This window comes from Ziziphus jujuba, chromosome 1 (genome assembly GCF_031755915.1).
Source record: "Ziziphus jujuba cultivar Dongzao chromosome 1, ASM3175591v1".
In the NCBI taxonomy this organism is placed as follows: domain Eukaryota; kingdom Viridiplantae; phylum Streptophyta; class Magnoliopsida; order Rosales; family Rhamnaceae; genus Ziziphus; species Ziziphus jujuba.
The window spans coordinates 43,674,753-43,688,512 of NC_083379.1; the positions used below are offsets into that span (position 1 = coordinate 43,674,753).

General features: G+C 31.7%; 1 protein-coding gene across 1 annotated transcript; it reads right to left on the reverse strand.

The window, feature by feature from the left end:
- Positions 1 to 4,224: 4,224 nt before the first annotated feature.
- On the reverse strand, positions 4,225 to 9,409 carry LOC107403623 (LRR receptor-like serine/threonine-protein kinase IOS1). Its single transcript, XM_060813459.1, has 13 exons — positions 9,325 to 9,409; positions 8,658 to 9,204; positions 7,223 to 7,710; positions 6,977 to 7,115; positions 6,766 to 6,837; positions 6,598 to 6,669; positions 6,423 to 6,503; positions 5,979 to 6,130; positions 5,675 to 5,889; positions 5,441 to 5,570; positions 5,279 to 5,344; positions 4,946 to 5,135; positions 4,225 to 4,680 (listed from the first exon to the last, which is right to left on the reverse strand). The coding sequence occupies exons 1-13, from the start codon at positions 9,407 to 9,409 to the stop codon at positions 4,260 to 4,262; spliced, it is 2,658 nt and encodes an 885-aa protein (XP_060669442.1). The 3' UTR covers positions 4,225 to 4,259.
- Positions 9,410 to 13,760: the final 4,351 nt, after the last annotated feature.

Here is a 13,760-nt window from a genome sequence, read left to right on the forward strand (position 1 = left end):
AATTCTCCATCATCATCATGCAGCACTTATTAGAATGCTTCCAATCCTCATAAAGTTTCCTAATTGCTGTACTCCTCTCATCAGTTGGTATCTCTGGTGGATCTATCTCCAAAACCAAATCCAATTTCATAAAGGTCAAATTCATAACTAAAGTTTTCTTCCATTTCTGATAATTTGTCACATCCAATTTCATCATGGCAGTCATAGACAGAACATTCGGGGTGCTACTAACTGTGAAAATAGTAAACATAACAAAGCATTTAATATATATAAAACAATAACTATTTTCCATCCCCTCAAAACAAAATATAAAATCAATATCACTAAGGTCTTTGTAGCATTAACGATACCCTTTCACAGGCCAGGGACAGTCAACCAAATAACCATAATCAAATGTACTGAACTGAATCACCAACAGGGTAATTCAAAATCTATGATTCATGGTATTTAATCAACTTCAAATGCCATTTCAAGCGTCATACAAAGCAATTAAACCACCGACAGGGTAGCTTAGTTACCCATATAGGCCTTGGTTAATAAGTGGGAGATAACAACATATTGGCAATTTCATGAAATAGGTAAATACCAAACATCCCATCCACTAAGCCAACATACATTATATTAGTACACATAATACAGACAAAATAAGTCTTACGACAGGTGAGTACCTAAAATTCTACACTACTATACCAGCTGGGCATAAAACCTATTTACAGAAAGCTAACACAATCCAATTCTAAACAAAATCGAAATAGAATAATTAAACAAATAAATAAATGAACCAATAACAAATAAATCAATAAAATTACAATATATGTATATAATTTTTTTTTCTTCTAACAACAAAATAAAACAATAGATAAACCAAAAATTAATCAACAAATAAATAAATAAATGAGAATAAATATAAGTAAGAAAACGGGGTGTGTGTTTTTCTTTTTTTTTTGGGGCTGCTGATGTCAGCATGATGACGTCAGCACAAAGCACCAAATGACAAGTCGTTTCTTCCTTCTTCTTCTTCAATAAACCGGGTCACGGGCGACCCGGTTCCAGTCCAAACGGGTCACGCAACCCACTTCTTTTCCCGGTGGGAACTAGCCATTCCGGCAATTGTTGCTGGCCGTTCAGGTGCCGTTTGGTTCGTATTTTTTTGGGCTACCTTTTCCCCAATTCAATTTGATCCAAAAATCCATAAAATTAAACACCCAAGCAAGAATAAAATTCGGCCTTTAAACAAGAATTTTCAGATCCAATTTCGAAGGTTTCAGTCCAAATTAACTCAAAAATTAATTCCATGCAATCCAGAAAAGAAAATCTACAAAGAACCCAGGTCGTAATTAGAACTAAAACCAATTTTCCCAAAATTTTGCAAAACTAATGCATGGCCGATATTTACAATATATATATATATATATTTTTTTTTTTTTTTGTTTTACATATAGCACAACCCGATTTAATTAAAAATAAATAAATAAAAGCAGCATTTATACATGTATATATATGTTTCACAGACAACATTAACATCAAAAATTCAGAGATCCATGCGAGAAGCAAAATAAAAATAAAGAAACGTATATTTGGATCATATCGAGCATTCAAGAGCCACGATACAGATTACGAGAATTTATTATGCATATTAACTTGGTTTGCTACCAATTGTTAGAATTTGTTAATCTAAACATACATAATAAATTCTATAAATCATAGATTACTAACCTACAAACTCAAGCATTGATAAATAGAATTTTTAATCCTGTAAAACAGAAAAACAATGTAAAGTAGTGTCTATGGACACACTACTCTTAAACCATTCTCAGATCTCTAAAAATCCTAATCTTAAAATACCATATGGTATTTTATTTGTTTGCTTGTCCTAGATCTTTTATAGTCTCTGCAAGTCAAATTTATCCATTAATTTTTAACACACACAAAATAATAATAATTTAATAATATAATAATAATAGAAAAAATATGGATAAGTCATTGCGCTTATAAAGAAAATTGATCCTCCAGTCCAATAGGCCATTTGGAGTTTTATAGAAAGTGTATAACCAAAAGCTCTACTACAAAATATTAAAATAAATCAGTTTCATTAATGGCATAAATAGACCATGTAAATGAGTAATTGATTATGTTAAATCCATAAATTATTTATTTATTGAACAATATATATATACACACTATATGTTTATAATTAACTTATAATGAACAATAAGAAATTGATCCCCATAAGGCTCTTACACAGATATGAATATATTTAGATAATCTTACCGGATTGGTTTTGTGCATGAAGGAGATGTAAAAGGGCAACAACAAGAGGCAATGCATACGCTAGTTGGTTGAACATCTCCATTACCTTCCTGTCTTTCAGCTGCCAATTAATTAGCTTGATGCACTTTATAAGCTCTAAACACTAGTTGGTTGAAACCTTCTCTTTAATAGAGATTAATGTGTATATTTAATGGGTACTTTTGGTACGATTATACTCTATTAATTTTGTTACATTGAATTGAACTGTAATTTTGAAATTAATTTTACAGGTTCATACATTTATTATTATAATATGTCAATAGTTCTTGTCACTAAAAATTTCCTTGCATCTTCAATTCATTAAAAATTTCCTTGCATCTTAATTCATTTTGTTGATCATGATCAATAGATGTAATATTGCACGCCCACTAGTCCATTCCGAAATTTGGCTTTCCAAAACTTATCCTTAATAATATGGTATTAACAAGTTGCAAATAGAGCTTCAAATAAATATTGCAAATACACACCCTAATCTTTTAAATATGTAAATCCGTAGAATATTTAATATATCCAAAAAGGACAAAATTAAAGATACCGTAGTGTTAATTAAAAACAAATTAAAGTAACCAACTTTTTGTTTTTTTTAGTAAAAAATAAAATAACCAACTTGCACATATAAGAATATAATAAATAAATACTTCTTAAAAATTTAATTTGACAACTACAATATTTATCAATGTCACTTGATAATTAACATTATAATCATAATAAACATCAAAAAATAACAAATTAATAATATTTGATTTTCTATTAAATTGTTATATAATACTAAAGAACTTAAAAAAATAAAATTTATTGTAATATTCGAATGATTTTCTAAAAATGTACTTAAAACCTGGTTAAAAAAAAAAGTGCTATTAAATCCCCCAGAAAAATAACTGCATTAGTACAGTAAACTCCTGACCTACCCTCCTCCCAAATTGGGAGTCAATTTTCGCACAAAATACTGGCCCAGCCCAAAGATTTGAATGCGTGTTTTTCAAAACCGACCGACTTCAAAGGCCTGGTTAGAAGGTGGTCGGAACCTTTTGAGTGCGCGTTTCGTGATCCGCATCAAAACACACTTTGGGGAGAAAAAAGTTCTTTTTTTTTTTTTTTTTTTTTGGAGGTAAATTTTAGGGACAAAAAGTTGCTTTTAAAATTTTCACCACTAAAACCCACTAACTTGAGGTATAGTGTGCCCAAAATGAGAGGCAAATTGAGTATAGTGACCAAAATAAGAGGCAAATTGAATAAGGATATTCATGAAACATGCTTTGGCAGGGAATATTATATAAAAATTACAAACAAATACCAAGTCCTAACACTTGCAAAGTGAACGAATAAAAAATCGTCTATCTTTTTGGAATGCACTTTCACATTTGAAAAGTATAAGCATAAGTTGCTTGTATTGTTACCCACTGACTTGACGCTGTTAAGTGGCAAAATAATTTTAAAAAAAAGAAAAAAAGAAATAATAATAATAATAATAATAAAAGGTTGTGATTTGAGGCAGGTTTTATCTTTGACCATCTCTCGCCCTCTCCGTTCTCTGTTCCTTTACCCTATATGAAAACGATGATGTTTTCATACTTGACTACCTGTAGCCCTAAAGTATGTGTTCTTCACCCTCACTTGGAGTACCTGTGAAACTCATGCCATCATAGAAATTAGGGAAAATTACAAAATAAACTCCTCAAAATTCATCTGTGGAAATTTGCCTTCTACTACTACTACTATTATTATTTCTAGATGATCAGTTTAATTCTCTTCTAATTTATGGTTTAATATGATTCATTTTACCTCTCTCTATTTTTTTATTTTTTTTTTTTGAGAGAATTTGATGAAAATATACGTGCTGGTATTCAAAAAGTACAAAAGATCAAAACTCTTTCTTTTTTGGGACAACAATTAAAATGAAAAGATACGAAGAATTTATTATCAGTATTTTCATAATAAATAAAAATGTGTTATCTTGGTAAGGGATTGATTGATCCGGTAGACGAGGCTACATAGAACATTTCACCAGAATCAGCTCCTGCCCAATGAGTAAGAGGAATGTGGTTCTTCCGAGCTACCTCTATTGCTAAACAATCTTTTAGTTCAGTCACCACCTGGTTCATATTTGGCCTTTGAGAGGATGTTGGAGATACACAAGTCATTGCTATTTCAACAGCTTTCCACACTGAATTAACTTCGAAATCCCCCTGTAACTTTGGCTCCACCAGACTTCTAATATCCCCATCAGCAACCACATTACTAACCCATTGGCTTATGTGAGTCCTTTCCTCGCTTCTACTTATGGCAGGTTGGCTTGTGATTATCTCTAATACAACTACTCCAAAACTGTAAACATCACTTTTCTCATTTAGCCTGTTTGTTTTATAGTATCTGCAACACAAAACACGATGATTCAATGTGGGCCTATTTAAAAAGCATCATTTTTGCAAAATTCTTTATCAAGTAATTAGACCCACTAATATAGTTTTTATATTTTTCCTTAAACCAAATTTCTGTTCATTTTTTCTTTTTTATTTCCTAGTCATCAAGTTGTTTTCATTGATAAAAACTTGATATTTTTATAATTTTTTTTTTCTGTTTTTTTTTTTTTTTTTTTGGAAGGACACCAACAAATGATCAAATAACACAAACTTACTCAGGGTCAAGGTAACCAGGGGTACCAGCAATAGCGGTAGACACATGAGTGCCACCACCACTTGGGAAAACTCTGGATAGCCCAAAATCAGCTAGTTTGGCTTGAAAATTCTCAGCTAATAATATATTAGAGGTCTTCACATCTCTGTGTACTATAGGTGGTTTACATCCATTGTGCAGATACTCCAATCCTGCATTTCAAAACCAAATTTATGGTATTAGAAAAATAATAATAATAATGATTATATATATATATATAGAGTGAAGTTACAACTGATTAAATAAATATAAAAAACAAAACAAAAAACGAAAATCAAGTAAATTTATTGTAAACCATGTGCTGCGTCCAAGGCAATTTGAAGCCTTCCTTCCCACCTTAACACATTTTCACTTCCGTCTCCTGCACGAGTAATAAAATTATGCTCTGTTTTATGTAATCTTCTATAAAAAATCATATCATACACCACCATAAGAAAAGTAGCTTTAGAAACCTAACCTGCAGAAAGATATGACTCAAGATTTCCATTGACCATGTACTCATAGATAAGAGCCATATTTGTTCCTTCGTAGCAGTACCCAACAAGGCTTGTCAAGTTTCCATGATAAACTCTCATTAGAAGCTTAACCTGTTATTAGTAAATAGTAATCACCTCTGAATAATAGAGATGCTATGGATAAGATCAAAAGTTAAGTCCATTATGTATGCATATACAAGACATGGAAGATGTACCTCTGCTTGAAATTGTTGATACCCCTGAACCGATGTGGAAGACAACATTTTTACTGCAACTTCAGTGCCCTCTATAAGGCCATGGAATACTGTTCCAAATCCTCCTTTGCCAAGAGTTCTCTCAAAGTTATTTGTCATTTTTAGAACCTCAGAATACGTAAATTGACGTTTTTTAGGCTCTAATGTGTTATTCTGGTCAGTCGATCTCGCACCTAGTGTTACATCAGCTAATAGCATCATAGGTTTTATAATTATATATATCATTAAAAATAATAAAATCTATTCATTCAAAGGCATAAAGTATTACCAGGTTGCTTTTTTCGTTTTAGGACCACAAAGATAGCTGCTGCATTTAACAGGACGAGCAGTGCACCAATTGATGATACAATTGGAATGAGAATATTTTTCTTCTTTTTGCATGAAAGGGATGCGCAAAGATTTTCATTGTCTTCAACGCTAGCACATTAACAAGTTGAAATAATTTCTTATTCAGGTTTTTGTGCTTGAAAGTTCACATATGTTCATAAAATATTAAAATTTCAAGTAAGTTGTATTCAGTTCTAAATAAAAGTAACTTTTGTCCCTTTGTTTAGTAAATTTGGAAATCTGAACATAGTCTAAAGAAGCCATATGATTCCTTGGCCAAGTAAAATTCTGTACTTTTATATAATTCAAAATTTCTATATATTGATGATAATAATAACATTGTTCCATATGGACCATGCATGGCTTGTAACAAGATACATACCTTAATGACAGAAAACCATTCATTGACTTTTGAACGAGTTCAGCTGGAACTGAACCTCTGAGCTTGTTTCCTTTTAAATTTCTGTCAAAAAATTAGTTAATCCTAAATACCATGCACTATTATAAACTCTTACATACAAAGTTGTAGTACCAAATTCTTAATATAAACAACTTACAGGACAGACAATTTTTTTAAGCGAGATAGAGAATCAGGAACTGATCCAGTTAAGCTATTGTTTGATAAATCCCTGACATGAGCAATTCACATAAACTTGATTATGATTGTGACAATATATAAGTAACGAAATTGGATAGTAATATATTACTAGTTTTTTATTACTTACAAAGATTCTAACATAACGAGACTGGATATGTATGAGGTTATCTCGCCAGTCAATCCACTTGATGACAAGTTCCTGATTGCCATTTCAAATTACATTAATAGGAGTTTGTATAAAGCTGAATCAACAAAACTATCAACTGAAAGCATTACCTCTAGACCTACTAACAGAAATATATATATATATATATATAGGAAAAGAATTTTAAACTTACAAGGATGTGATTCTAGGGGTAACATAATCTTTGTGGTTGCAATATAGACCTGACCATAAGAATGCTACTGGAAAACATGGATCTCCTTGCCAATCTCTACCTATTCCGTAAGTTGACTTTATGTTGGCGATGGCATCGGCTAAAATATTCACATCAAATATTAATCATATGATGCAATTGTCAAAACAATCATGCACCAAATGGAAATAGAGAAACATGTGTGATGGGATCGAAAAGCATATATACCATCATCTTGGTGTGTTTCTGGTTGGGAAAATTCTATAAACTTATAGACCTCAAGAGCGTTAAGGATTGGTGGGAGAGTTGAATTTTTCAGCCGAATGAATGAGAAACTATAATTTGTTGATACCACAATATTACCGGTGCTGTATACTGCGAATGACTTTAAGTAGCTAGGGACCACAGCTTCACCAGATAACCACTTGTTCCCATTCAGATAGATATCGAACATTCTGGACTGGTTGGATTGGAGTTTTCGGAGTTCAGCAGTGTGCATGTACACATAATATTGGCTACTCTCACCTTCTGGTTCCCAATAGAATTCCAAAGCAGCACTAGCATTCAATGGCTCTGCCGCCGTGCTCATTACGATAGAGGGCGGCTGGAAATCCATTGCAACATTGGCGTAGTATACTGCAAGCGAGGTTGTTATTGTGGTCCAGTCTTTCTGTGTATAGGGCGTCCAAATACGATCAAATAAGTCGGACGGGTACCTTTGAAAATATATATATATATATATATACACACACACACATATAAGACAAGTAATTAATTTGTTTTAGAAAGAAATGGTAAGTTAATTGAACTCTGAATAAGTAATTAAATTAATTGTAGCAATATGTTTTTGGTTTTTGGTTTTCGGCTTTCAGTTTTTTTTTTTTTTTTTTCTTGAAGTTTCATTTATGTATAATTGGCTATGTTTAAAATAATAGTTAGGCTTCTCAACTACAAACTGTAGAAAGAAAAAAAAAGATAAAAAGAACAAAATTTACAAAATGGGCACTGTTAGAGTTGGTGATCCGAATTCTTGTTGACTTAATCCGAAAAGTTCGCGGTGAGACCCGTTTGATAAAATCTATTTTAAGAGAAAAAATGGGCTCTGTGGTGGTAGCAGAGGTCGAGGGCCGATAGGCCCGAGACCGTAGCCCACCACTGAGCTCGTTGGAGTGTGGGGCCAACGCCCCCGCGGTATGGACCTTTCCAATTTTTTTTTGTTTATTCTGTCCATACAATATATATATATATATATATTTTTTGGGGGTTTTTTCGGTTGTATTATTGAGGGTTTTAATCACTCTATTTTGCTCACCTTTTGTATCTATTTCATTAATAAAAGTTTGCCTCTCTTTGTCCGTGGTTTTTTTTTCCGTAAAAAATTTTTCACGTAAATCTATGTGTTCTATTTTATTCTTCTATTGTTATTGTTTTATTTTATTTTTCTTAACAGAAAACATTTCAAAATGTACTTTATAGCTCATTTTTTATAAACTTTATTTTTTCTTTTTCTCATAATAAATCTAATCATAGTAATAATTTATCTTTCATGTATGCTTAATCTTTCAAGTAAAAAAGAAAAACATAAAAACCAAAAATATAATCGATACTAATTGAAAGAGAGGTTAGCATATGGTAACCCTAAGGAAAATAGTTTTGGGGTTACCTGTATGATTGATTGGCGGTGGAACCAATATCGAAGCGATGGGTGAGTGCCAATGACCCAGACCCAGTTGACGTAAAATAAGTGTCATTTCTGAGGGGCCTCAATTCTAATGCTGTAATAAAAGGTGTTCCCGAATTGGTGTTTACAAGACAGATTTGTAGATGACTTTGCGAGGTATTATGTATGATCTCCTTCATGATACTTAAATTCACTGAGCTGAAATTAACTGTAACCCATTTATTAGGTCCCAGGTACAGATCAAATCTCGGCAACTTATTTTGGCCGTCATAATTGCCATACAGAAAAGTGGTTCTGATCAAATACTTGGCAGCTCTTGTAACATTTAGTTTGTAACAGTTGCGGACTCCTTGAGGGAAGCTTCTTACATATTCTACATGCCGTGGTTGGGTAGCTAATTTATATTCCGGCAATATGCTCTTACTTATGCCACTGCTAATGAATGGTACGTCTGAAATATAATCAATATCTGTTGATGGCTCTAAGTAGCGAGAGTCTTTTGGAAGCCCACAGTCTAAGCTAATGAAGCCTGAATATATATCCATAACATGAACACAACTTCAGCTACATGGTTTTACTTATAAATAAACAAACAGAAAGCAACCCATATTTTCAGCATATATATGGAGATTTAGATAAATGATCATACCGGATTGGTCCTGTGCGTGAACAAGGTACAGAAAAGCAATAACAAGAGGCAATATTGCATACTCAAGGTGTTTCGAAATCTCCATCACTTTGCTGCGTGTCTTCCTGCTGCTAAATAATCAGATGCATTTATAAGCAGTAAACATTTTTCTTTTCAAGTCTAAATCATGTTCTAAAATATTTACGTTGACGTGACATGGTAGCATATACACATCTATCACGAAATTCCTTAAAAAAGGAAAAGCAAAGAAAAACCATTGTTCTTTGCGTGTGAAAGGAATTCTTTTTTTTTTTCTTTTTTTTCTTTGATGGGTCAAAATCATGTCATCATGTATACTTATTGTAGGAGTTTACCCCCGAAATTTGGAAATTGTCCAGCTCAAATTGCAAGCAATCGGAGGAAGCTTCATGACTAGGAATTTGCAAAACTTTAAGGTCGCGAGATGGCAGTGGCCCCAAAATTCCATAGGGTACAGGAACGGTGAGGGAGAGAAACAGTCAAACAAAAGACTGGTCTCTCAAATCAAAACTGTTTTTTTCTTAAACAGTCAAACAAAAGACTGGTCTCTCAAATCAAAACTGTTTTTTTCTTCTTTTTTTCCACTTAAAAAAATGAAAATAAAAAATAGAACCTAACTAGCTAGCAGCGGTACTCCCTTTCTCCTACTTCTAGCAAAAAAGTCCAGATTTACGCGTAAAGAGAAATGATAACGAATAGAAATAATGATTCGCGTCCATCTTTATTAGCTTAAATTTTTTGAAAAAATGGCCATTCAACTTTAGCAATATCAATTAACTTGTTTCTCCTTGTACATTGTCTAAAATATTATTTTATAGAAAACAAATCCTTAAGCATGTTTGAAATCTAATATAAACCATAAATTCAAAATAGAATTTTAATTATTCATGGGAAGTACTATTTTAAATTATTGGTCTTCTGAAGTGGATTTGACCGAATTTTCCTTCGTCAAGACTCTCTCTAATACTGTAATTATTACGTCCACAAAATAGACCATCTATTTAATTATTTATTGGTACTTCAACGTGGTGTTGGGCCTAACTTTGCCTTACTCAACACCTGCTCCAATTACACAGTTAATGAAATTTTGAAAAACAAACTTTGATACAAAAAGTAGTGATGTGAACACCGAACGCAAATATTTTCATTACATTTAATACAATAGACTAGGTCATCAATTGCTCCTGAATTTTTGTACTCAAAACTAAAAACTATGATGGTCATTATCATTATCCTGCAAAAAATTGCTCTTATTACATTTAATACTTGATATGCTCTTTCCACCATTTTGTTTACCAAAGATATGATGAAAACGTTGTCACTTCCACCATTCTTATCGAGAAAAGATATATTGTATCAATTTAATTGTCCATATATCATGTGACAACTTAATTGTCTGTCATTAACAAAAAAATTCACTTTCATATATTAGGCTTTATTATTAAAAAATAAAAATAAAAATAAATACTACAATTAATAATTATCATCTATAATTTGAAAATTCTATATAACCTATTGAAATAACTGTACATATGTTATACCATATGACATATAAACATAATATTTATAAAATATAATAAGTATTGAGAACACACAATATTTATAAAATATAATAACATATATTAGTATTGAGAACAGATCTCTTAAAATTATATTAAACCTTGTTTTGAAGACATGTTGATGTGGCAAACACTATTAGCAACACTCATTAAATTTTGAATAAAAAGGGGGGGGAAAAGGACTTATTTGGGTAAGTGTTAGCCATTAACAATTAATTCTGATATTTCCCAAGTTCCCACAAAAACTGTATTTAAATAAAAAAAAAGATACATAAATTATATATTATATATCACTATACTAAAAGATTTATTAGATCCACTACTTCATATTTAGTTTTAAAAAATAAGCACAATCCAATTAAAAACACTAAATCAACCAAATCCAATTGTTATAATAAAAGACTTTAATATAATATTATAATGTTGATTTAATTAAAAAAAAAAAAAACTAACTTGTTGTGTGTGTTTGTATAATGATGCTCCTATACAAGATCGTAAACTAATTAAAGTTCATAAACGGCTTATATGAACTTGCAGACGCCTATTGTCCATCTTATTAGTACTAATAGATGCCTATATACCACATGTAAATTGCTTATTAACTTTTATGTATATATACAAAGTTTCTACAGCGGACGTGCACAATTACTATATAGTCAGTGTGGATAATGTTTCAATGCCAAGATACTTTTATCTTTTTTCAATTCTTTCCACATCGGCTATGTATAATCAGTATATATGTACATATAAGATCTCATCTCAATATATATATATATATATATGGAAAGGGTACAAAATCTGGTCTCTTCGTCCGGCAAATATGTTTACCCTTTGCACCCCCATCCAAGAGAGGTCCCATACGAGTTGGATAAAGCAGGGCAATTTCTCATTCCTAAATTTAACACCATTAAATCCTGGCTGTTAATGTGTGTTTTCTTAAATAAAATGACATCTTGACTCATGAGTACATGTCTGCCTCTCTTATTCAATAGTCGATAGGCTTTAAATACCTAGCATGCACGTACGAAGACGATATTAAAGAAAGGGTGAAGGCGTGTAAATGCAATCCTTTAATATCTAGCTTCTTAAGAAAAAAAAGTTTAGTTCTCCATTTGTTGCATTAAACTAGATTGAGTAGTATTTGATTGTTTCAAATCTTATCCAACTAAATTTAATTATATATAAAATTATCCAATCCAATTTAATATAGTATTAATAATTTTTTTTTTTCATTTACTATAATGTTTTCATCATAATATTTAAAATCTACAATGTCTCAACCATAAATATAAATAACTTATCAACAAACACAATATTACTTGGCAATTTAGCATTAAAAATGTGAAGTCAAGATAACCAAGGGTGCGTTCAAGTGGGCCCATATAAGTCTTAAGTCCTCGTCGCTATAAAAATAGAAAAATAGGACTCATTTATTATGACATTTTGACGGCCATATATGCAAGCCATCCATTGACCATTTGACTTTTGTCCACTCTCCGACGTGGTGGCCGGTGCTATTTATACCACGTCTAAAATCTTGTACGAGTTTTATCAAACAAAATAATAATTTTTTTCAAAAATATGATTAGCTATTATCGTGAAAAAGCTAAAGATCCACTGCCTAGCCTATACATTATTATACGTATATACATTGTACCCATGTGTTTGATTTACATGCCTTATCAAATAAAATACCTTTTGTTCTACATCAAAATTTTACAAATAACAGTGAAGAACTAACTTGATTGTGGGTCCCACGTGTTAAGAAAGACAATCTTTTAGCATCACGCTATCATCATAAGCCGAAGGAAAATTAATCTTCCGTTAATTTAATTTTACTATGTGTAGAAAATAAAAAATTTAAGGTTGAATTTGGTGAGTTTTAAAATATAGGGCCCAAATTAATACAATCCTGAAAACAGAGAGGAGTGAGGTGCAATAAACCCTACTTTTAAAAAATCATAACATATTTAAATAAAATTAATCAACAATTTTTTTTTGAAATTGGTATTCTGGTCCAGTGGCCTAGCTGCAGCATCAAGTCTCGAGCTCCGACCAAAGAGGATGCCTCATATCGATTTGGAGGCCCAAAATGTGGATTTGGATAGTATATATGGGCTTGCCAGCCAGGAAAGAGCCTGGGCTCGATGGCCTGGGGCATGCATTTGAAGTACAGAGCAGGACCATATTACATGCCATGGGGCTTGAGCGACAAGCTGCTAAATATTACATAATCCCATGAAATTAAACCATGGAGAGAACAAAGCCATTTGGGCGATTCAAAACAAAATTTTTTAATTTGTATTCTATCTGCTAAAATGGTTTCTCAAGTGTTATCAATTTATATTGAACAATTTCTTTAGGGAAAAAAAAAATTGGAAAACGTAATTACCCATAAAGTTCTTAATAATACTGTCTACAAGAACAAAGTTTTTTATATCCTAAAATATCAATATCCACTGATATACAAAGACAATGGATGGTGAACTTAAAATGCATACAAACTGCACCAATATTGTTAATCTCTAAGTATCACACTAGATGTAAAAGAATTTGAGATAAAGGAAACCAATTGCAGATTTGATGTTCTAAACAAACTACTACCTTGCTAAGGAATAAATCAGTTCCATCGGTAGACGAATAGTGAAAGCTACCGAATCAATTAGAGGAATGTGGTTCTTTCGAGCTAACTCTATTACTAAACTTCATGCAACCCTAGGAAGCTTCATTATCAGTTGTAGTCCGCTCATAGATTTTTTATAAATTTTTATTTTAAAAAAATGGTTCACAAATGAATTATTTACATATCATTATGTTTCACTGAATGGTTCAAAGAAAATTATTTGGAGGGAGCAATAA

Coding starts and splice junctions, on each gene's coding strand:
- LOC107403623 (XM_060813459.1), bottom strand. CDS start 9,409: ATGGAGATTTCGAAACACCTTGAGTATGCAATATTGCCTCTTGTTATT. Junction 9,205..9,324: donor TCACGCACAGGACCAATCCG/GTATGATCATTT, acceptor ATATATATTCAG/GCTTCATTAGCTTAGACTGT. Junction 6,131..6,422: donor AATGGTTTTCTGTCATTAAG/GTATGTATCTTG, acceptor TTAATGTGCTAG/CGTTGAAGACAATGAAAATC.